The sequence below is a fragment of the Lepidochelys olivacea genome, assembly GCF_965140295.1.
Source record: "Lepidochelys olivacea isolate rLepOli2 genome assembly, chromosome: 11".
Lineage (NCBI taxonomy): Eukaryota > Metazoa > Chordata > Testudines > Cheloniidae > Lepidochelys > Lepidochelys olivacea.
The window spans coordinates 28,863,562-28,887,754 of NC_140421.1; the positions used below are offsets into that span (position 1 = coordinate 28,863,562).

General features: G+C 43.4%; 2 protein-coding genes across 6 annotated transcripts in view; one reads left to right on the forward strand and one right to left on the reverse strand.

Annotated features, from left to right (window-relative positions):
- Positions 1 to 1,195, reverse strand: part of PRPF40A (pre-mRNA processing factor 40 homolog A) — a 45,440-nt gene extending 44,245 nt beyond the window's left edge. For all 3 annotated transcript variants that reach the window (XM_084643830.1, XM_084643829.1, XM_084643828.1), the window contains exon 1: positions 230 to 1,195. In XM_084643830.1, coding sequence (XP_084499956.1) covers positions 230 to 586 — 357 coding nt within the window. In that variant the 5' untranslated portion in view covers positions 587 to 1,195. The remainder of the gene's footprint in view (positions 1 to 229) is intronic.
- Positions 1,196 to 1,202: 7 nt separating this feature from the next.
- Positions 1,203 to 23,993, forward strand: ARL6IP6 (ARF like GTPase 6 interacting protein 6). Of its 3 annotated transcripts, none has more exons than XR_014713643.1 (5): positions 1,203 to 1,701; positions 2,074 to 2,127; positions 4,000 to 4,132; positions 13,974 to 14,035; positions 20,990 to 23,993. XR_014713643.1 is itself a non-coding variant. In XM_084643831.1 (4 exons), the coding sequence occupies exons 1-4, from the start codon at positions 1,368 to 1,370 to the stop codon at positions 21,081 to 21,083; spliced, it is 615 nt and encodes a 204-aa protein (XP_084499957.1). In that variant the 5' UTR covers positions 1,203 to 1,367; the 3' UTR covers positions 21,084 to 23,993. The 3 variants fall into 3 exon arrangements, 1 of the variants encoding a protein (XP_084499957.1); XR_014713644.1 differs by lacking the exon at positions 20,990 to 23,993 and adding an exon at positions 15,027 to 15,426; XM_084643831.1 differs by lacking the exon at positions 13,974 to 14,035.
- The last annotated feature ends 200 nt before the right edge of the window (positions 23,994 to 24,193 follow it).

The window sequence follows — 24,193 nt, forward strand, 5'->3', positions numbered from 1 at the left end:
TTCTAAGAAAGGCTCGAGGGGATGCCGCCAGGCTCCTGCTGTTCTGGGTTCCCTTCAGGCTCTAGCCCAGGCTCCCAGGAAAGCGAGCAGAGCTGCTCCCATGGTGTTACACGCCCACAGAGGTGCCCCCTCCAGGATGCAGCCGGGAGCCATCTCCCTCCTCCCCTCCGCGACGCTGCCATGCAGGTCCCCGCCCCCTCCCCTCTGCAGCGTTTAACCCTTCACTTACCATGAGGGATCCTCTATCCACTCCGCCCGGCCTCATCGAGGGGTTCAGGAGGCTCCCCCCGCCACACCTGCCAAGAAGCCTCCCCCTAAGTTGCTGCCGCGACGAGGGGCCAAAGGGCATCAGAGGCTCAGGCTCCCCGCGGGGCGGGAGCAGTGGGGCCAGGAGGCTGACAGGCTTCCCACCCGGCCAATCCGGGCGGCCTCCCAACCGGGAACTCTTCGGCGATTGGTCCGTAGCGGAGGCAACGGGGCGGACGGCGTCCCCCGGCGTCAGCTGCATGAGGGGAGGGGGCTTCGGCAAGGAGAAGGGGAGCGGCTGAGGGGAGGCCGCGGCAGCCGCCGAGTCCCCGCCCGACATCGCGACCCCCGGCCCAGCCCGGCACACGGATGGACGTGCGGAGTCTCCCCCGGAAGCCGTACACGAAACCGTTAGCGGTGTCCGGCAGGCAGGAACGAGGAGACCCTGGCCGGGATCGGGCGCCTAAAGAGGCCCCGCGCCGCGGGGAGCGGGAGAGAAAGGGGTCGCGCCGGAATCGGGCGCGCGAAGGGGGCCGCACCAGACGAGGGGACGCGCACCGCTAGAGGAAGGGGAAAGAAAGGGCGGTCGAGCGCGCTGGGGGCCGTCGCTCACCGGGGGAGAGGGCGCGCGAGGGTTGCTCGCGTTAGCCTCTGGAGCTCGCGAGGGGGAAGAAGCAGCGGCGGCGGGGGGGGATGAGTGGAGGGAACGCTGGGAAAGGGGTCACGTGGGCGATGCAGGCGGGGCTAAGGAAGCTAGAAGGAACCACTGACACCTAAGGAGGGGGGCGAGAAGCACGCTTGCCTTATAGTCTGCTATCAGTGATACTCGTGCGCGGTCCTCAACCACCCTTCGAGTGCGAGTTGGTAGGGGCCTTGTTACAGACGTTATCTTGTCTTCCCGTTCAGCGATATGAGTTGGTACATGCCGTGTTCAGTCTTTTCTGTTCCGGGTCAGTAGTTCCTTCTAGTCTCTCCTATCCGCCCCTCCGGGCGGTCGGGTTGGTAGGTGCCTCGTGACGCAGGAGGAGTAGGCGACAACTTGGGCAACCGCGCCTCGGGCTGACTCTGAGCCTGTGGCCGGTGTTTCGCGCCTCCCGGCCGGGCGGCTCGCAGGCTGCGCCATGTCGTTGGCTGTGGGCGACAGCGGGCGGCTGGGCAGGTTCAGCAGGCGGGGGGCGACCCCCGGGACGCCCTGGCTGGGGGGCGGAGGGGTGGCTCGGAGTCTGCAGGCCGAGCTGCTGTGGGAGGAGGAGGAGGAGGAGGCGGCAGCGAGCGGTGTCTCTGTGTCCCAGGGCGGGGCCCCGTTGCCGCCGCTGTCTCACAAGCGGAATGGCGTGTTGATGGCTCCGCCGGGAGGGAAACGTTGGCCGGCCCGGGCCTGCTCGGTGCTGTGCTGCCTGCTGGCCGTCTCCGCCCTCGCCTTCCTCCTGGCCATCGGTTGCCTCGTGCTCAAAGGTGAGGGGACCCCTTTTGCCCGCGGTCCCCGCCCTGGCGGAGGATCGGTCCCGCTCGCAGCCGGGAAGCGGAGGCCCCGGGATGTCTTTCCCCGGCCACTGAGGAGGTGGTTTCTGTGAGGGGGGGGGGATTGAACCCAGGTTTCGCCAGTCCGAGCCCAGCGCTGCGGCTGCCGGGGCGCGGGCCTGGCGGTGTGTCGCTTTGGGATACTGGTAACTTCTGTTTCTGCAGCCCTCTTTAAGGACAGACTACTCGGAGAACCAGCGCTGATGGCCATCCCCTTTGCGGGTAGACGCGGCACAGTGAGCACCTGCTGGTGTTTTCTGCAATTGCTGTTAGAAAACGCTTCATAACCGATTTCTCTCTCTGTAGATTTGCGCTCTGAGAAGGAGAAGAATGAAGATGGTATAGAAACTGGCTTGTTAGGTATGCATTCATATGCTTCTTTCAGGGCTTCTGCAGCTTAAAGGAGGCTAAAAATCACCTTGTCTTAAATAAAAACCATATTGAGTAAACGCTCAGGTTCTTTGGACAACGGGGGAGCTTGTCACTCAGTTCATTTATTGCTAGGGCATGTCTACTTGATGGCTTCTCCTGAGGATAACTGGTAGCAGGTGATTGAGAGTGCCTTGACTAGCCAGAACCCAATCCATGTAGAGCTCACATGGAACTTTTATGTTAAGCACATATTTCTCTGCATTTATTATTTGTAAAAATAGGAATATGGAAGAAATTATTTTACATTCGTTATCTCATAGGTAGAAGGGGAGTGGTTTTTTTTGTTTTTTTTTTTTATAATTCCCCAAGGCTGAAATCTAAGCATGAAAAAGCTGCCGGTTTTATTTGTTCTATGGTAACACACAACTGGCTCTTTCACATTTGGTAGATACTTTCCTCAGAGAAAGTTATATTGTCTTGATTTAAAAATGTCGGTGATGTAAGGAGAGGAAGTTGAGCATTTACTGTCATAACTAACTGAAAATGATTTGCAGTGAATGCATGTGCCTTGTCCTTTATTCTTAAGAACATAACTAGACCCCTGCCAAATTAAAGTTCCATTTTGTTCAATTTCATGGCTATGGGATTTTCATGATTTCAGCTATTTAAACCTGAAATTTTACTGTGTTGTAATTGATGGGGTCCTGACCCAAAAAGCAGTTGTGGGGGGGGTGGGAGGAGGGTTGTACGGTTATTGAGGGGTGGGGCATTGTGGTACTGCGACCCCTACTTCTGCGCTGTTGCCTGCAGAGCTGGGCCCTCAGCTGCCATCACTCTGTGGCCACCCAGCTCTGAAAGCAGCACAGAAGTAAGGGTAGCAATACCCTAAAATAACTTTGTGACACCCCCCAACTTCTTTTTGGGTCATAATCCCCAATTTGAGAAATGCTGGTCTCCCCGGTGAAATCTGCATAGTATAGGGTTAAAGCACACAAAAGACCAGATTTCATGCTCCGTGAATTTGGTAGGGCCCTAAACATAACATAAGAATGGCCATACAGTAGAACCTCAAGAGTTATGAATACTTTGGGAATGGAGATTATTCGTAACTCTGAAATGTGCCATAATTCTGAACAAGACTTTATGGGCTTCAGCAGGGGAAGGGTGGGGGTTGCAGGTGTAGGGGTGGTGAGGGCTCTGGGCAGGGAGTGGGGGTTGGGGCTTCTGAGCCCTGGTGCTCTTGTGGGGTAGGGATTTAGACGTTGGGGTAGTCCTGGGGCTTGGGGCTTCAGCCCTATGGCTCCATTCCCAGCTCTAGCCCTGCAGGGGGGCACCGGAACTTGGGGCTCCCCATGGGTCTGCTCTGGGTTTCAGCCGGAGGCTCAGGCCTTTAACTAGATGGGGAGCACTGGGGCTGAAACTGCACTCCTCTTGTAGCTCGAGTCTCGGCGCTCCCCCTGGGTCTAAAGCCTGGAGCTAGTCTTAAATACACAGAGCAATTTTAGATTCCGTTTAAATCACATAACTTTAACTTTTGCAAAGGTTTTTGGTCAGTTTGTTCTGCTGTGAGAGAGACAAGCTTTTGAGCTTACACAGAGCTGTTGTTCAGGTGAAGAGCTCCGTGTAAGCTCAAAAGCTTGTCTCTCTCACAGCAACAGAAGTTGGTCTAATAAAAGATATTACCTCACCCACCTTGTCTCTCTAAATGGTATATGGTTAAGATAAAAAAGAAACTAGAAATATACCATTTTGTTTCAGGGATGTAGAACACTTATGCTATATTGCAAAGCTGTGTTCTGTGGAAAATCATCTCAAATTTAGTGTTATACTTATAGAAACTTTTCTTTATCCCCTGTGAAGGATTTTGGGGTCTGTTCGTTCTAGCCTTGATGACAGGGCTCTCATGCTGCAGCTTTTCTTGGACAGTGACTTATTTTGATTCCTTTGAACCAGGAATGTTTCCTCCGACTCCACTTTCACCTGCACGATTCAAGTAAGTACTTATTAAAAAATAAATGTAATTCCAAGGATTGAATTGTCAGCCTAACTAGTCACAAGACACAATAGATACAATATGAGCAGTGGCTGTACAAGTTTCATGTTGCTCTCTTAGTGTGCCTTAACTGATCTGAAGGACACAGGAACTGGCAGTTAAATGGGTGCAAGAGTGTCTGGTGAGGACATGCACCACTGACCCAAGGAACGTAGTGGGGCCATATTAAACTGATTCAATTACTGCGGTGACTACATGTCAGCATAATTTAGGTTGACTTAATTTTGTAGTGTAGACTTGCCCTTAGTGAATACTAGATGATAAATTAAGCATTCCAGTCCTTAGTGTACCAATAATAGAGATTTAAAAAAATAAATATATATCCAATCTAATTAAAATTAGACAGGCTGGTCTTGCCTGTCAAAGGAGAGGGTACTGTTTGCTCCAGCTGTAGCTGTTTTGACTACCTATATGGGAAGTAGTCTGCTGAAATCTATTTTGTTTTTAATACACATCTTTACATCAAGTGAAGCAGTCTCCATGGATATGGTAAAGCAAGTTGATGTAGTACTCTGGTAGAGGAGAATGAAGGATTTCTGTAATGAAGCAGGCTTATTAAACAGGCTACACCAAACTAACCACACATTATTAGACATTTTTGAGTATTTTAAGAGACTCTTGCATATCCATATTTTAAATTTTATTTATGTGTGTGTGTGTGGATATATGGATCTTTTTATTTATTTTTTTGTTATTACACTTGGGACAAAATTTGAGGTGTTACTGTAGCACCCAGCTAGTCCTCAAACGTAACCTGAAATATGAGAGATGACTTTATGACTAGACTATGAGTCTCATGTGATTAAGCTTGTGTTTTTAAGTCAAAAATAAACTTGAAAGAAGTTGGGTTGTACTTTTATAAGTTTATAGGCATTTGGAAATGAACTTGGTTACTGCAAATAAAGGTTTTTAAAACTGGAATGATGTGACCTTTCACATACATACTTTAAGATAGTTGAATCTCAACTTTGAGCTCCTCTCTGAAAATACATCAAAGTAAATAGACACTTCTGATTCTGACTTCTCTTGTGGTGAACTTAGTTTAAAAAGAGAGGTTTTACAGTTGCTTCAGTTACTGCCTAGTCCAATTTGTTTATCAAGTATTTCTAATTTTTGTTAGTAGCAATTTAAGCAGCAATAAAATAAGCAATTCCAATCTAGAACTAGTGTATTAAGATTAGAATGATTCTGGATCTTTCCAAAACTGTTTGACTGTTTAATAATATGTCTAGTAGACTTAGGTTTTAAAACTGGGCTGTAAACTGATACCCAGCCTTGCTTCAGTTTCCTGCTTTGAGGCAGGAGTTGAGGTACTCCCTTGGTTTTTGTTGTTGATCCTCTGACTCCCATTCATGGTGATGGTGAATAAATCCTGTCTAAACCCAAGAAGCTGAGGCCACAGCTGCAAATCAAGAAGAGCTTCAAAATTCCTTTGAATCGTTTAATTAGAAAGTTTGCTTGAGAGACACTCTCTAATGTACAGAAAGAATATCTAACAACCAAGTAGACTGGTTTATGTTATGTTAAATATGGAAATACGGTATTTCAAGTTAGAATATTTAATGTTTAAGTTGTGACTTTCTTTAAATGGACATAATGAACTTAAATTCACTTATTTCTGAAAACTTTTATCTACGGTTACAACTGAAATCTGAGTTTTATCCAAATGAAATTATAGAAAATAATCTTTCTCTGTTTTTATTAGTTGGGTCTTTTATGCAGCAATATGTAAGATGCATTTTACAATAGGAAAATATGACTAAAACCCCAAAAATTAGCAGAGGAGCTTCATGGCAAGTGTATTACCTGTAACCAATTCTAACTTCTCTTTTGAAATTGACAAGTGTTGGAGTTGGTGTGTCTCAGCATTTTTATTTATTTTTTTGTGTGTGTGTGTGTGAATTGACTTTTTAAAAAAAATTTCAGTGAAGTAAGTTGTCAGGTAAAAATTTCCTTCACTGTTTAATTTTTTTGCCAATAATGGGGGAAAATGTTAAGACATGTTTTCAGAAGAATACAGAGATACCTATTTAACTGCTACTCTAAACACCACTCTCACACTTTTTTTTAATTTTTTTGTACGCATCATGAAAGGATGCGAGGCAAATGTTTGATCATTTTTAATGTTAAAATATCTGACTAAGACTACCTTATTAATATAGCATGTCTTTTATCCTTTATAAAATTAGCAGCCCTTATAATAGAATACCAGGACAATATTTTGTGTGTTCATGTTGGGTCATAATGTTTCCAGTTTTGAAATGAACTATACTACTGATTAAGTATATTCCCCTTTCATATATTAATTGACTTATTTGTTTAAAAGGGTAAATATACATGTTTTGCTGCTTTCATTATGGAAAGTCCGCTACTAGTATATCTATGCTTTTAAATACAGAACCGGGGGAAGGAATGTTAAAACTGGTTTTCTTGTTACTATGGAACATTAAGCTAGTTAGAATGGAGTTAACTTCATTTGCATGTTTTGTTTAAAACTTTTTTACAATTTATTGTTGGAAATATATTTAAATTCATTTTATAGATTCTAACAGTAATCTGTAAAAAAGAGCAACTTACCATAAATATTTTAATTTTTTTATTTATATAAGTAAAAATAAAAATCTTGATGGCACATTACTCTTTTAAATTGGACTGAGAACTTTACAACCTTTATTCACATAAATGTCACAATTTCAAAAAATGGCGGATAAAGCAATGCATTTTGTAATGTGGCCAGCAGGGTGGGTGCTTGCACACAAAATAGCTTCCATACCCGAAGGGTGTTAAGTGTCTCCTCTGTGGAGCTTCAGGGTGTATTCACCTTGAAATTCAGTAACCAAATCAAATGCACCTGGTTGGAAAAACCTCTTTAAAGGTGTATTTTAGAACTTTTTAATCCTAGCAAAATACTGTTAAATATCACTCCTTCATTATGATTGTTTTAAATAGTTTTTTTTCAGTGTAGATAAAAATGGTTGGGTCCAAAGTCTCTAAATTTAAGGAACTTCTCATTATATACTGAAAAGAAAATTATTAAAGTATATATTATATACAGTAGTAATTGTAAAATACCTTTTTGTCAGGAAAAAAATTACTTCAGATTTAATTCACACATTTTGGGAAATCTGGTGTTTGGATGCAAGATTTTAACTTTTTTCCTTTTTTTGGGGGGGGGGTAAGACTCTATCTTGGAAAGCTTGTAACAGCATAAAAAACGTTTTTTTGCAGCTAGGCTCAGGGGACTGATTAGAGGACAGGGCCAGCACCTAACCCCCAGTCTTGTGGTTCTTTTGTGGTGTAAGCAGCTTCTTTAGTTACTCCTCCGAACTCTTCTTCAGGAATCATAAGTACTTTAAGTTTGTTGCAATAATTGGGCCTACAGATTTACCCAAACCATGAGCTCAACTGTGTAAAAACAAAAAAAGTGTAATGTTTTATGAACTTGTAATAACCTATAACCAATGTTGATGGGATAATGTGCAAAAGAGACTAAATTAGTCCAAACAAAAAGGCCTACTGATATAATTCAAGGATTGTTAAGATTATGCCTAATAAACAAGACCACGATGAGACCAGAAATAGTGAACTGAAATTGGTATGTGAGAAACTAGGCCTAACTGGTGGACAAACCAGTGAGAGGACACGCGATTCCACCGTCCATCCCTCCCTTTTGGGGTCTGTGATGGAGTGGACTAGGCCCTGAGATCCCCTGCTGGAGGCCTCGTGGCCCTGCCACACCATGCCCCAGAAAAGGCCAGTCTCCTCCAAGTGGCCTAGAGTCGTGGCATGGGATGCAGCCAGTCAGAAATGGGCTGCAGGGAGCAGCCCAACAGGCCTATATAAAAGGAGCTGCAGTGCAGAGCAGAGATCAGTTCCTTGCTAAAGCTGGAGGGGTGTGGATGGTGTCCCTGGTTGGCTGAGGGAGCTACAGGACCTCAGACAGAGCAGGGATAGGGGATGGGAGGACGGGATAGGAAGGAGTTCCAGGCTGGCTGCTGGGACTCAGCCAGGCCCAGACCCTGAGGTGAGGGTGAAGAATGAGCTAGGGAAGTGGCCCAGGGAACTGTGGCAGCAACGCGGCTTAGTTGAAGGGACACGACAGACGGCTTCTATCTATAGGGCCCTAGGCTGGGACCTGGAGTAGAGGACGGGCCTGAGTTCACCCCACCAGCCACTGGGTGAAAGTGACCTGGACTTTGATACAGCCCAGAAGCAGAACTGAACTCTTTTAGTGGCCCAGCTGAAGAGCTGGGTCCAGAAAGGCCCAGAGAAATGAAGAATCTCCAGGGAGGGAGCCTTGGGGGACATGTCCCCATACCAGGGCCAGGACTGCTTGAAGAGCAGGGACAATTTTAGAGAGCCCAGAAGGGGATAACAGACAGTTTGGACCATGGTACTACGATAGGCCCTGCTGCACTGACTGAGGAGTGAGCCCAGGAATAGGGCTGCAGGTAGAGGCATTACTGAGGGCTTTGAGATAGGCCTGGTTGGACTTGTATCACAGAAGGGGTTTGATTTTTAGCTCACATACAGACTGTGTATGACTCGGCAGGAGGGCTGGGTTGTTGAAGACTCACCACAAAGCAGAGAGAAAGTGCAGGCACATGCAGTTGAACAAGGGGGTGCTTATAGGAGGTTTGTGGCACCTCATTACCAGGTCCTTAAAGAGAGATTTTTTTGGAGAAAAGCTTTACCGTGATGGCCATCACCCCCACTGTCTTCTGGGACCCCAGTCGTTTGTCATCCTGATCCTAAGAGATGTCCTGACAAGACTGGGCCAGAGAGAGTCCCCCAGATGACATCACTACCTCTGCTGGCTCGAGCTGAATCCCAGACACCACCTGGGATGTGAGAGTGTCTCTTTCCTTCCAACACATGTCCTTTTCCTTCCCTACCTTATTTCTTCTTTCCTATGCCTCTCCTTTCCCTTCTTTCTCAAAGAGCCTGGCTTAGTCAGCCAAGATGGTATATTTTGCAACACTGTTGTATGCCTGTGACCAGAAAAAAATCCTAAAAGCAGTGCCCTAGAAGTCCAAGGCTTATGGGTTTGCCAGCTCGCAGAGTGGCTGATAGACGTGTGCTCAGCCTATGTTTTTCCAGCAGTGAGGTTGCAAGTGAGAATCAGCACCAGAGACAAGCTTTATTTTCTGTCGTTGCTGTTCTTTTCTCTTTCCTCTGGTATGTTAGTCTTAGGAAACAACAGCAGGGAGGACAGCTTCAACCTGTCACAACTAGCGTCTCTTTTCCCCAAAAATGACAGTTATTACTGTCTAAGAGACTGTAAACCAAGGGGTTTTTTCCTCTTAAAAACTCGCTAACTAAAAGGAAAGGAAAGAACAAGGGATGTTGTTAAAATGAAAGCCTTATTGTAATACTTTACATTGAAAATGCTTTAAGACAGAGAGAACAGTTATTAAAGATTAAAAGGATGTTTAATGGTATGTTTGCCATGGTACTAAGCAGGCTGAGGTCTCTCTATACCAAACCTTGTTTAAAACTGTTTAAAGTTGGACAGTAACTGGGTTATATTAACACCATTGACTCTTTGAGCCCATGTATTCCATATAAATGAATAAAACAGTTTCTTTCCTAAAGCACTGTGAAATTGAGAATGAATACAATATTAACTGTTCCTTTTATAGTTCTAGAGCGCCACCACTGCATGGAATAGGGTTCTCCAAGCTATGAATTAATGAACAGATGTCATATGGCTGATTATAATAGAACTAAAGAGAGGGGTGGTTATAACAAAAACATGTTCATTTTTGAGCACCAGAAACTTTTTACATGCTGAGTTAAGCTTAAATTTTTAGTTGATACACTTGGATGCCTCTGAGTGTTTGACTTAAGACACACAAGGCCCTGTTTGCAGTGGTGCTAAACGTCCATAACTTCCAGCAAAGTCTACTGAAACTATTGGTGCTCATCACATTTGGAAAATCAGGCCCTTGGTGTCTCAGGTGGGGTAATGAAAAATGGAAGCATCTGAAATGCTTTTGAAAAATTTAGACTTTTGCTCCTTGGAGCCAGCAGTTCTGGAGTTGTTACTATTAATGCTGGGAGGAATTGTGGCTGCTTGCACACAGGATTTACTCCTGAGGGAATTCTTTGCCAAAAAAATTAAAATCCTGTGCCAAAAACTATGCACACAATATTTTAAAATTCTGCGAATTTTCTTTGTCAATAAATAAATGGCTCCAGCATGGCAGTGGGGAGCACAGGCCACTGACTGCATTGAGGTGGGAGATCACCCTGAAGCCTGCACTTCTGCCAGTACAGAGACATGGCAGTGAGGCTGCATCTGACCCTGACACAGGGCAAGGGCTGGTTCTGCCCCAGAAACATCCTGGGGCTTTGCACCAGGTGTGGGTGGGCAGGCTCAGCCCAGCAGTATGGATCCATGTGTGGGGTGGGAGGTTTTTTTGTGGGGCAATCTGGGTACAAGTGGCTCAGTGGGAGATCTGGATGCACAGGGGCTCGTTGGGGTATTCTGCGTGCAGGGACAATGGGACTCGCCAGGGGATCCAGGTGAAGGTGGCTGGGTCTCAGCATGGGGGGTCTGTGTGTAGGGAGATGGGGCTTAGCAGGGGGTCATGTGGGGGACTCATAGAGAAGGGGTCCAGGTGTCGGGGGAGGGGAGCTTAATGGGGTGGCGGTCCAGGTGCTGCTGGTTGGAGATCAGTGGGGGGGGGGTCTTGTCAGAAGGCTCCAGGTGTAGTGGGGTGGGGTTGTCAGGGTGAGGGTTTGATGCTCCTGATTAATGGGGGAGCCCCAGCTGCTGCCAAGGGGATGCCACATGCCAGGCTACCACTCCTCCCCCGCCCCATGATTCCCCTATTCCCTTTTCTTCTCCATCCCCCTGCCCTGTTCCATCCCCACTGCCTCTTATCCCCTCCCACCCTGCCATAACCCAACCCCATCACGGGCATTCACTTTTTGCACAGAAAACAGGAAGGCTCCCAGCACACAGAAGGGGACGATGACTGGCACTAGGACCCAGGATGTGGCGTTCAGCTGCAGAGTCAGTGGAGCCCAGACACAGCCTCTTTCGGCTGTGCAGCTCTGTGCTTGCAGAAATGAGGGAGGGGTAGTGGCACGTAACCCTGTCTCCCCGCCCCCCCATGCCTTGCCTCTGCTTGGATTCGGGATTTCTCTATTTACTGCTGATATAAAATATATTTCTGAAACCCAAGAACTAATCAAACAAGTAATCCCGTTTTTTACTATCACCTGCCTTCTATGAACACTGCAGTATTGGTTAAAAACAAACCTTGAAAACAAAAGGGAAGTAGTTGTGGTAGATTAACCTCAAGAGATCCAGGGTAAATCAAAGAAACAAATGGTATCTAGTTTAATACCATGAAAAAATGTTTTATAAAGCTTTGAAGTCTTTAGACACAGGAGGTGACAGAAATGATGGGTTTTGTTTTTTAAAAAATAAGATTGCTATTTTGTTTTACATCTTCTGTATGTGAGAACTCTTAAGCTCGGCTTGGCTGAAATATGATTGAAAGGACAAATAATGAAGCTAAAGATGAAAGTGCAAGAATAAAAAGGCCAAAGCAATCAACAAGACACTAGAGCCACACTCTTTTAATCAAGAATGTTGGTAGTGGTAGTAGTAGGAAAAGAAATTAAAGATGATTTGTGGACATTTTACTTATGTCCAAGGAAAAACTCTTTGTAAACTGAAAAGAACCAACCCTACAAGGTTTCTGCCCCAACCCCCATTTTTTTTTTTAGAAAAGTCCTTGTAAACTACAGTCTAGTTCAGGGGTTCTCAAAGTGCATTGCACTGTGACCCCCTTCTGACAACAAATTACTACATAACCCCCGGAGGGGGCACCAAAGCCTGAGCCCCGCTGCCCTGGGGGGAGGGGTAGGCCAAAGCCCAACCCCCACCACTCCAGGCCAAAGCTGAAGCCCAAGGGCTTCATCCCCAGACAGAGTGTCTGTAACCTGAGTCCCACTGCCCAGGGTGGAAGCCCCCTCAGGCTTTGGATTTGGCCCCAGGCGGTGGGGCATGGGCTTCAGCTTTGGCCCTGGCCCCAGCAAGTCTAAGCCAGCCCTCGCGACCCTGTTAAAATGGGGTCATGACTCACTTTGGGGTCCTGACCCACAGTTTGAGAACCGCTGGTCTAGTTTACATATCTAGTGTGAGGGAAATGTTTAAAAAAAACCAAACAAACCCTAAAGAATAAATTAGGCAAGAACTTCTGCAATTCAGCTTGATTACTAAGCATAGGCTGTCCCCTTCAGGAGGAGAAATTCATTGCTTGGTAGATTGTATGCTGTTTCTACAAGACTAATATAGCATTGGTATGGATTCTGATTTCACTTTTTGGAGTATGTTTTCTTGATTTCTCAGTGCATCATGATACGAATCCACTAACTGGGGTTTTCTCTGAAACCTAACGCTTGCATGTTAAGTTTAAATTAGTTGTCTTGTTATCTTGTGCTGGGAGGCCATGGACTTTGAGGATCATATGCACAATTTGAAGCAACTAGAGTTCTGATTGAAGAGATGAGAAGCTGCTTGTATTCTTACCTTGCATGGATTTTGTGTGTGTAAACAAAAGCTATGATCAAGACCAAAAGTTATACTCCCAAATAGATGTGACAAGGAACTACTTTAACATTAACCATTACTTTGTTGTATTCGTTCCTTCAGGTAATCGCTTTTGTGAGCTTTGACATCCAAGTTAGATCAGCTCCAGACTAGTCTTCTGAATCTTTGTAATGTGCTAGTCCTGGGCTTTCACAGTCTCATCTGGTTTTTGATAAGGATGCTCTTGGTTTCCTTGAGGCCCATCATCTGTAGTTCATGCAGTTGCCCATCTTAGTTCTTTAAAACATAAGGTGTGCCTGACACTATTAAGAGATCTTATCAATACCTTATTTAACACAGTCGTCCTTAAATATGAAGAATTGTGCTAGTCTGTGTCTATTCTTTTTGGAGTTGAGATAGCTTTGGTCAGGTTTGCACACGAAATTGGGAAAACTTTTCCCTGAAAAGACAGCCTGGTAATGTTTCTGCTTTTTGAATTTCTGATACTAAAGTATGCATGTGAACATACCCTGTTTGAAAGCTCTTTGATATTAGAATCATTGGGCTCTAGTTTTAATCTATGCGCATGAAAACTGTAAGTGGTCTAAGAGATTAAAAGGAGGCTGAGACAATCGTTTTGCTGTGTTAAAGTTACACAACTGCCTAGAAGATAAGGGGAGTGGCTAGAAGTGAGTTGGTGGAGTTATGAAGTGTGAGAGGGCTTGATTTACTAGAATCTAGTAACTTCTGGAAGGTAGGCTGGGCATTTGATTTCCTTGTTGAATTTGCAGAGGTTTGGTTCTCATTCTAACTGTAGACTAATAGTTTCCACCCTACAAATGAGTGGTAGGTGTCTAGTGATTTTTCAGTCTCAGATGTACAAATCTGTCTGATGCACCTATGCCTAAAGTTAAGGAAGTGGTAGAAAACGGGAGTCATGACCATGTTTAATTTTACAGTAGAAGAATTAATTAGTAAAATGGAAAAGATTTGTACTCATTTCAAGATTGTTGCAAATGTTCTGGCTTTTCAAGATCAAATATGCCACATTACATGAAACTTTACCTATTGCAGTGGGAAAAGCTAATGGGATGTTTGATCTTTGCCATTTCCTGGGTGTCTGTGACAGAGACTGCTCCTGAATTAAGATGATTTTTGATGATCTGATTGAAGGACTGTTATAGGAATGTCATGGATACATTTAGATGACAGTGGCAAAATATTGTCTTACAGATTGTAATGGGATAAGGATAGATGCTGCAAGGAAAGACTTCACCTTGAAAAAAGTTTTTAAGGTAAATTTTTCAAACTTCCTAAATTCCATTTTCATAAGTGACCTATGCTCCTAAACCTCACTGAAAGTCACTGGGACTTACACTACTAAGTCACGGAGTCCCTTTTTAAAATTTTACCCCTAACCTTTTTTTGCAAACATAGCACAGAATTAGCAGCTTGGGAAAATGGTTCCACATATGGGAAAATGTTGTTGTTAATTTTCTATATCTGAAAAGAGTATTGTGTTCAAGTTGCTGAAGATGCCATCCTTAAAATGTGATGTCCTCAAAATGATGTTTAATTGCATTGGGGAATTGCCTGCAGAGTGAAATAATAGATAAATAGAAAAGTTAATTGATTGTAGAAAATGTGAGCCAAGTAAGCACTTTTCCATATGTTCACTATCTCAGGTATTTCTGTTCAATATGAATTTGGCTTAATATCTGCTTTAATCTTTTAACTTTAAATATCTATTATTTCTACCACTAGTTATGAAATCTTTATTGAATAGAGGAAAAACTTGATTTTGTATTACCTCAGAGCTTTTTTGTCACGTATTTTTCCCTGATATTCAAGTGTGTAGACCAGATTGGCAATCCATATGGTGTCACATGGGAAATTAAATCAGTTGGACAGTGCCAAGTGTTATTGATACACCGTCTTGAATTTGGCACTGTTCAACAATAATGCAGCATTGCTTATTACACAATGGAAGATGTCTTAGAAAGTTTGGACTGATGCAAAAATATGTCAAAACTAAAAATTATTGATGCTATGTTTTCATACTTGTTCTCATCTTTTGATTTAAATACTTAAATGTGATGAAAAGCTTTTGTAATGTATCTCCTTTTGCATTGTAAGAAGCAGCATGTACTCTAGTCCATCCACTTTTAAATTGTCATTTCTTGCTTGTGATGAGCTACTGTTGTATTAACATGGCTCAAAAATGCAGTTACCCATTCATGGAAGTCCTGCTAGAAGTTCAGCATTCCTCTTCTTGTTGTGTTTCAGTCACCATATGGACAACATGGGGACCAGAGCACCGTCACAGACTCAGCACTTTTTCCTCTGTGCTGCCTTGTCTCAGACAGAGAAGGGAGTTGAGCACCTGCATGTTAGACATATTTCCAGGATGTGTGTCAATGGGGTCCCACTGCTATGCTTGTAGGGGGAGAAGAAGAGAAGGGACAACCTAAGAAGTGACCCTGACCTTCCAAAAACTTGAAGGGGAGAAGAGTACAACCTTCCCAAAATCACTGTTCTTGCATCCAGTGGGTTTTATGCTTTAATCTCTCTAGTTTATCTCCAGGGCATAGGAGGAGACTTAATTGGGATAGAGGGAAGCTTGTGAAAGTAGCAGCAATAGGGCTTGGGGCATCTGGACATGCACTTTTTTATTTCATCTGACCTCAGCCTGCATGTGTGATAACGGCACTCGCTTCACTGCAGTGAATCAAGGCTCCACCACTGAAGTTTCTGTCCACCAACACCAGCAAAGGTGAGGGCTCTGCCAAGTATTTGGATGTAGGTGTTTTGGAGTCATTAATACAGAACAGTATCCTCGGCTTAACTTCCATGATGCCATCCAGCATATATGCTGTGTCTCTTCCCACGAAAATAGATCTTCCTCTTCACCCACTTCTCTACCTTGTCTGTCAATGTCACTGTCTTACATAGACACACTTGCTTACCTGTCCACTCCCTTGCCTGTGTCTGTGCACACGCTTATACAAGGGGATAGAAAAATTTGCCAGATGCCTAAATATCGGAGGACTAAACAGGTTTAAGGGCCTATAGCCTCTATTTAAAATTTGACTGGGTAGTCCTGGGTTAAACTATAGTGTCCCTAGGGAGTTAGCTCAGCTCCTGTGGTGCTACAGATTAATAGGGTGAAAGTTAACTTTTACGGTTCTCTTAGACTGGGAGATACTGTGGCGCACACAAAGAGCAAATAGTGACGGCAAACATTGTTACAAATAAAAGAAAATCATTTGCATTTTAAGTTACACAGAGACACACGCACACACCTACACAAGTGGAGAGAGCACAAGCAATAGCCAATGTCGTAAGCATACTCACATACCCAAAGATATTATTCTAGTGGGTCTCTCAACAGGTTGTCATTGATCGAGGGGTGGTTCCTGCTGGGGTCTTCCCACTTTAGCCCAACCAGGGAATCTCTTATCTTGTTCTGACCATGCCTAACTCCTTATGCATATGCATGACAGTTCCAGCCTACCTTTTCCTTATCTGTACTTCTACACCCCATAAATTCTGAGGTGCCCTGATTATGTCAGCCTGTTTCCAGAGTAACCTGTGGTCAGAACAGAACTTTCCATAATGTTACAATCGGGTGTCTTGCAGCGTGGACAGGTACATTGTGACTTATTTTCCGTAACATCACCTATTGGTCCATCCTTTACAGTAATCATGTGGTTTTATTGGCATAGGGTTAGTCTTAGGTCACCCACTCATGTCAAGCCTCCTTAAGCCTGAGGCCTAGTGTGGCTAAGCTGAAATCATACAGGCTTTAGCCTGTTGGCTTTGCATTACAGCCTTGCTTTACTTATATACCTAATTGTCTATCTTCTACTCCCATAGTCCTATTTTACTTGTATCTGTTTATCACACATTGACTACATATAAGATAATATGTGAGTGATACAGTGAATTAATTGGCTACAACCTCCTTTGTCCAGGGAAAAGCCATGCTTACCCCTCACCATCCCAAGTTGCTTGCAAATAGAGCATGCTGGAACTTGTATTAGGGTGCTGTTTGTGGTCCCCACATAGGGCTCAGTTTCCAATATTCGTTCACTAGTAGGTGTCTACATTTGAGACTTCCCAGCAGCTGCTTGGGGTGGGGGAGGGGGGCGTCAGTGCTACCTTCTATCTATGTCTTCATTTGGGGTGTCCTTCAGTAGGAGAGTGAAAATTATTCCGATTGGATTTTTTGTTTGTTTTTTAACTGCAGCAGCTGGAACTTCATAAGCATCAGGAAAGTCTCTGTGGTCTGTTTTCACCGCAGAATGGGCAAGCCGTGAGCAGTAGCAGGGGCACTGTTTGTAAATATAAGAAGACGCTACTATATAGTATGGGCTTGCATTCAATTAATCTTTGAGACTGAGAGGTAGGAACTTTCTGATGAAAACTTAAGGACAAATTCATAGGCTGCTTAGTTGTCCTGCCAGCTTATGGAACTCACAGCCTAGAGTTGGGTGCCCAGGCTCCATACAACACATGGGGAGTTAGGCATCGAAGAAAGATTGACTAAAACCACTATGCAAGTGTGGAGCTGCTTAAGCTAGGCAGTAAGAAGTGCCAAAGAGAGGGATGGGGCCTAAGTCACCTGCCTGAAAGGAAGTTAATCACCTAACTCTGGGCTTCAGGGAGGCACTTAACAGCTTGGAATTCACAGCCGTGCACCCTCTTCTGGAGGTAAACGCCTGAGCCAGAAAAGCTCTTTCTCAAGAAGAACAGGAGGTCGTAGTGGTTGTTCCAGTTCCCTTATAGCCAGTAGCCCAGTGGTTAGGGCACTGGCTCAGGATGTGGGAGACCTGCGTTCAGATCTCCCTGCCTAATTTGGAGCAGGGACTTAAATCCAGGTCTTCCTAGGTGAGTATCTTAATCACTGGGCCATTGGGTAATTCGAGGTTGTATGGTTGGGGTGGGTCTCAGTGTCTCCTATTGGAGCTATTCCACTGTTAATTTAAAAAACAAACAAACTGGTAATTGGAGCAGGGACTGGAACCTGAGCCTCCCAGTTGAGTGCCCTAACCACTGGACTAGTCAGTCTCTCTGGCCTGTATTTATTCTTGTTGTCTCCCTAATGAGATGTTTCAACTGGTAAGTAAAAACACTTTGTGTTAAGAATGCTCATGGTCAGTATTGCTGGTCACAGATTCCCAAAGAATCACGTAGGTGCTCAAACAGGTGGACCTGCCTGGTAATGAGGGGTTGTTGTACAAGGATAGTGCACCCAAATGCCAGTCTGAGTAGAATTGTAAGATTCCATCCTGAGGCAGGTAAGGGCAAGAGGCTCAAGACCTGAGACAGGTGCTCTGAAAGAACAGAAAGCTGACAGAGGTGCAACTAACCTCTGAAATATAACTACATTTATAAATAAATTGCAGTTACTGAGATGAGCTGCAGAGCTTTGCTCAGTGTGTGCCACACAAAATGTGTAAGTAGACTGTATTGTAATGCAAGTGCAGGGGACATTATTAAACCTGTGCATGCAACCTTAATTCATGCCTTTCAGTTACAGTGCAACTTCAGCATTCTTTTAACATAGTCATAATTTATCATCCTTGCATCTTTTGTTTTGGTATTGCACGATAGAGGAACTTTGGAAAGCATTTGATAGACTCTTCAGGCTTTGTTTAATTTTTGCAGTGCGCTTGGCAAGGTTAACCTGTTAAGGAGACAAAATCAAGTTTTCCTGAAATAAAATCTTCAGAAAATATGATCAGTTGCAGGTAGATCTTTGACTTAGTTCAATTAGAAAAGGAAAGTAATTAGTTCTGAGATGTATTATAATTTGGATACTTTGCTTAGATTTGACCCTGACACAGCCACACATTTTCTGCAGTTAACATAGAACTGTCACTTTGTGTTGTACTAGAGTTTTTGCAAAGTACTAACCTGACACTTCTAAATGCTTAAGTATATTCTAAGTCTCTAAAATAAATTGTTTTCTATTTTAATTATTCCATGCTACTCTCTAGCATGCTGGACCTAAATTCTGCACCGAGGCTGCTTGTTTTCTGCTTCAAAATTCAGAGTTCTTAACTATCTGTGGAAAAGAATAATACCATGTGGGTTATATTCCTTGTGTTGCTGAATCGCTTATTTTGGAGTGTTTCAATTTATTCTCTGCTCAAATTTTTAAATTTTTATTGTGCCATAGAACTGTCTTGATAACTCATACTGCATATTGTCTGCCAGAGGAAAAGCTAAATAAAGGCTTGTGCACCCTGGGAGGGAGCTTTTGCATTTGCTGGCACCCAGTAAGGGATAAGAAGTGGCTGTAATGAGTGGGGTTTTAGGGAGAGAGCGTGGTTGTTATCAAACACTCTCAGCTGTTGCACCAGCCAGAGTGAGCATGGTTGATGGTAAACCACTAATTTCCATCCCAGCAGCCTTTAACTACAAACAGCTCTATTACCTTTCATTGAGTCCCTCAGTGAGGAATATACAGGTTAGCTGGATGTAACTGGTAAAATGATCATCTGTTAAATCATTGTCACTTTACATTATCAAGTTTTTGAGTTAGTGTTACATTGAGACAAATAGGGGCCATTCATACCTTGAAGTTTCTGTTTCAGTTTGTAGACTCAGTTAGCACTGCACAGCTTTACATATGGAAGGCTAGCTTCAGAACCATAAAAGATAACAGCATACACCTCTACCCCGATATAACACAGTCCGTGGGAGACGACAAATCTTACCGCGTTATATGTGAAACTGCATTATATTGAACTTGCTTTGGCCCCCCCGCTCCTTGTCCTCTGACCTCACCCTCCAGAGACGACCCCCCCAGGACCCCACCCCGTACCAAACCCCCCTGCTCCCTGTCCCCTGACTGTCCTGACCCCTATTCACACACCCCTGCCCTCTGACAGGCACTCACTGGCAGCGGCGGGATGCGGAGCAATGTGGCCCCAGCCCGCTCCACTCCACCAGCTCCCAGCCTCAGCACTCCGCTTCCCGCTGCCAATGAGTGTGGGGAGATTGGGGAAAGGAAGCCCCCCGCACTCACCGGTGGCGAGAAGCAGTGCACCATGGTTGGGAACTGGCGGAGTGGAGCAGGCTGGGGCCGGGCTGCTCCGCTTCTGCCGCTGCTGGTGAGTGCTGGAGGGATCCCTTCCCCCAAACCCCTCCCCCAAGTGACTCGGCCAGGGCAAGGGAAGTGGAGCAGGCTGCTGCTGGCCCCCTGCTAATCACCCAAACCACTCTGGGCCTGCAGGGCCCCCAAAAGTGCCCCCCCCACAGCTCCTGCCTCCCAGACCCTTGTGGGGGAGGCCTGCTTTACCACGTTGTATGCGAACCCATGTTATATCGGGTCGCGTTATATCAGGGTAGAGGTGTATTTTAAATGAAAGCTTAGACTTTTGTGGCAGAATATATTTCTGGTTATATTATACAATGCTTGCATTAACTGTACTTTGTAAATTAGAAAGATCCAGTGGTTGCAGAGCTACCGGTTTGTAGTAATAAGCGTACTACTGCTGGCCAGAAAAGTGGGTGGTGGGGGTAGGGATTTATAGACTTCTGTTTTTGTCAATATTTGGTGACCTGGTTTAATGCAAATTTTCTTCTTCTCCTTTGGTTCAGCTTTAGATGGGACTTGTATGATAGGCTGAAAAATACTGCCAACGATGTATAAGCTGTTCTTTGGCAAAGATGGTTTTGGTGAATTCTTAATCTGCTGATGCTTCTTGGAAATCCTAGAATGTGTTTCAATGTAGATAAAATTCTGCTTATCCCAGTTTTGTCTTCTGTTATTGCTTAGGGACACTTTAGTTAACAAAGCGTCTCATCCCCACCCCTCCCCCCACCCCCCAAAAAAACCCCAACAAAAAAAAACGCACACCCCCAGGATACTTGCTTCTTAAAATTAGGTGTATTTCAGTCTTCATGCCCAATCAGTTCTCTGTAGTCCGAGCAGAGAGGTAAACAAGGATGCTTGTTATGAGGTTTTTGTGAATATGGGCAGAAATTCACTAGGAGCCTAACAGAATCTAATTTGCTTCTGATAGTCCCAACCCCCTGAAAAGCCATCAGATAGTGCGTAATCACGCACTATCCTAAGCCTGTCTTGAATTGTAGACCTAGATGTCACTCTCCGATCCTCTTAAATAGTTATTGCTTTAAGGCCTTTATGGTTCTAAATATACCTTGGGTAATTTCCTTGTGAGTTCTGATTCTTACTGTTTTTGTTGTATTAATGAGCATTCTGTTTCTCTCTCTAGGAGACTGACCGGGCATTCCTTCCACATGGGCTATAGTATGGCAATACTGAATGGCATTGTGGCAGCTCTCACCATAGTATGGTGCCTCATTTGAATCCTATGCTGGGTCGGTGGTGATCTTCAACAGTTCAAGATGCACATATGGAAGGCTAGCTTCAGAACCATACTACTACACACAAACTACTATAAACTGTCCAGTCTGCTTTTTTTACAACACTGTGGAATGACATTTCACATCTCAAATAGAAATGTCTACTTTTCACTGTATGTTTCAGATTTATAAACGAATCTTTGGGTTCATATTTATAGGGTGTTTGCTTGAGTTGCATTAAGAGTGGGGGGAGGGGAAAATGCCATATAGGCAAAATGGGAATTTGTCTTAAAACAAGAAGAAATACTTACAAATTGAAAATGTTTTAAATCCTTGGGATGACACTTTTTGATTCCTTTATACAGTAATAGCATTCTTATCTGCACTTCCAGCTATACTACAGAGTACAGATAAACATGACACTTATAAATTTAACCATATGTTTAAAATGTACAGTGTTGCTAATAATAAAGGCCACTAACTTTTTTTCCACTGTACATGCTATTTAACTTGTACTTGGCCACGTAGTGAAAACTAGATTGATTTTTGCTAGTCTAGTAAATTTTATACTCTGGTTTGCCAGCATTCACACAATACTAGTTTATAACACGGCAGAGAACAATTTATTTAAATATTTAATTAGATTTAAAAAAAAAAAATCAAAATATTTCATTTCGTATTAGCTTTATAAAATCCCCTCCTTGTTTTGTAAACAACCTAAAACTTTAGCCTAAATCACGTGATAGTGTTTTTACTTGGGAGTAATGCAACTATATGCTGCAACTACTGTTTATACAAAAAAAATTCACTAAGAATGTGTGGAAACTTCTCCACTTTGTGCCATTAAAGTATAGAAAATATTGCCTAATCTTTTCACATAGTAAATAGAGATATAAAATCAGTTTCTAGTATCTGCAGTAGTGTGCCTCACTGAAGAACTGCAGGAGTTATTTTTATGGCTTTTTGCATCTTTGTAATGTATGTAACTGCTCAGCTTCTTAAAACATTTTTCTTAATCTCTTGAAAGGATCAGGAGTCTACAAAACAGTTAAACTACAATGGCATAAGTGTTGGAATTTCATTTGTCTGTCTTATTTTGCTTCACCTGCATCTTTGAAGTGTATGGATATTTTAAGATGTATATTGGTTGCATTCTGTAATTAAAATGCTTGTAAAGATTGTTAGAGTATCAAACTCTTGTAAAAGTATAAAAAACCCAGATTCATTTCCAGATTACAAGTTAATTTGTATAACTTAAAAAATTAACATCCTGTAAAATGTGCAAATCAGCAGTTCAGTTTGACTGGATTTAAACAAATCAGAATGATCACTTAAAGTTGACTACACTTTTAAAATGTATGTATTGTTTACATATAAGAGTGTGCATGTTTAGTATATTAAAGATGAACCAATTCCTTTTTCTAGTATATTAAACAGATATTGATATTGAATTCAGATCTTTTCATGGTGTAAACCTACACTTGCACAAATAGTGTCAGTCAAATGCAATGTTTCCTTTTTTACATTAAACAGAAAATAGTTTAAGATCCAAGCACTCGTTAATAAATTTTTTTTACATTTTTAACCAATGTTCTTATTTGTATAGTACTCAGTTGATTCACAAATGTGCCTTCAGATGTATTCATAAATTGAACTATTAAGGATTCCCACCACCTCCCTCATTGGATGAGCTTTTCTCCATCACATCTGTGCAACCCTCAATTAAGCCTGAAGTCAGTCTGGTTTCATTGGTGTAATAGCAGAATTGATATAATTAGACAAATTAAATCCATGTGGGAGGTAGTGCAACTCTACTGATGTAACTGGAGTCTAGTGCTGAATTTGTCCCTATATCTTAGTCTTCCATCTATGAAGTGGATACTTCTTGAAATCATTTGGGAACTTTCCTCATAGTAGTAATGTCACAAGTGAGTTAAGATTCTTCTCTTTTCTACACCAGACCAAATGATCCCATAGCTTCTTCTACAGAGCAAATGGAAACAACACCACTGAATCTGTTTGATTGTCTCTGAAATTACATACAAGAGCCTGGTTGGATCACAGGCTGCAGTTCTGTCTTATTTGGTGGAGCAGTATTGCTACCCTGTCTAAATAGCCTGGATTTAAAAGATAAGAGTAAATTTGAGGCCTAGACAATCTCCAGCATGCATACTAGTCTGCAGCTACCTCTGCAATACAACACAACACACTGACATCAGTATACCTTTAGGAGAAGTAAATAAGGCTGATTACAGCAGAAACTCTAATGAATCCTTGTGCTGTAGAGAAAGAAGTTAAACTGCAATGAAGTTTCAGGGAGCTTTGGATAAAGGGACTGGGGAAAGAAATCAGTATCAGCTCTGGCTTCTGCAGGCTGGAGATGCTGCTTGTGTGGCATCCCGCTAGCCTGCTGTGCATTAGTTTAATTGGTTAGCCCACTGTCCTCCATCTCTACCCAAGTGATTTGTGTAGCGCGTCTTGTATCCAAGACTCCATCAGCTATACAGTTGGTGGTAGATGAGTGCTTCTGCTTAGGAATTAGCTATTATACTGTCATGGAAGATTTCTCTGAGTAAAATGGAACACAAGAAGCGAAAGAGAGGGTCCCTGTTACCTTGGATAGCTCAGATGCCCAGTCATAGCAGCAAGGTTAATTTAGGCTTTTAAAAGGAAAAAACCAGCAGCTCAGCTAATACCAAGAGTTGTCCAGCTATAACATGAACATCAAGCATATGCAAGGAGTGTCCTGGTTTGTCTGGGTTAGCCCTAGACGATATACAGAGTCTGCTTACTGTAGAAATTGCTATTACCTTCTTAAACCTGACTGTAACTCATTTGTATGTGTATGCTTACCTCCTTTAACCTTGTAAAAAAAACTTCTTTTTTTCCTGGTTAATAAATCCTTATACTGTAGGACTGGCTACAAGCATTATCTTTGGTGTGAGATGTAAGGTGCAAATTGTCTTGAAGGGACTTGTCCTTTGGGACTGGGAGTAATGTGAATATTTTGTCATCTTTGGTGTAAAGTGACCATCTATCACAGTCAAGCTTGCCTGAGTGGCAAGATAGAGTGCAGTGCCCGAGGGGACTGTTTGTGACTCCATGTTAAGGCT

What these genes read in the sequence shown, in the direction of transcription:
- ARL6IP6 (XM_084643831.1), top strand. Translation starts at nt 1,368, where the DNA reads ATGTCGTTGGCTGTGGGCGACAGCGGGCGGCTGGGCAGGTTCAGCAGG. An exon ending in CGGTTGCCTCGTGCTCAAAG is followed by an intron (nt 1,702 to 2,073) that starts GTGAGGGGACCC and finishes CTCTCTCTGTAG; the next exon opens with ATTTGCGCTCTGAGAAGGAG. An exon ending in TATAGAAACTGGCTTGTTAG is followed by an intron (nt 2,128 to 3,999) that starts GTATGCATTCAT and finishes TCCCCTGTGAAG; the next exon opens with GATTTTGGGGTCTGTTCGTT.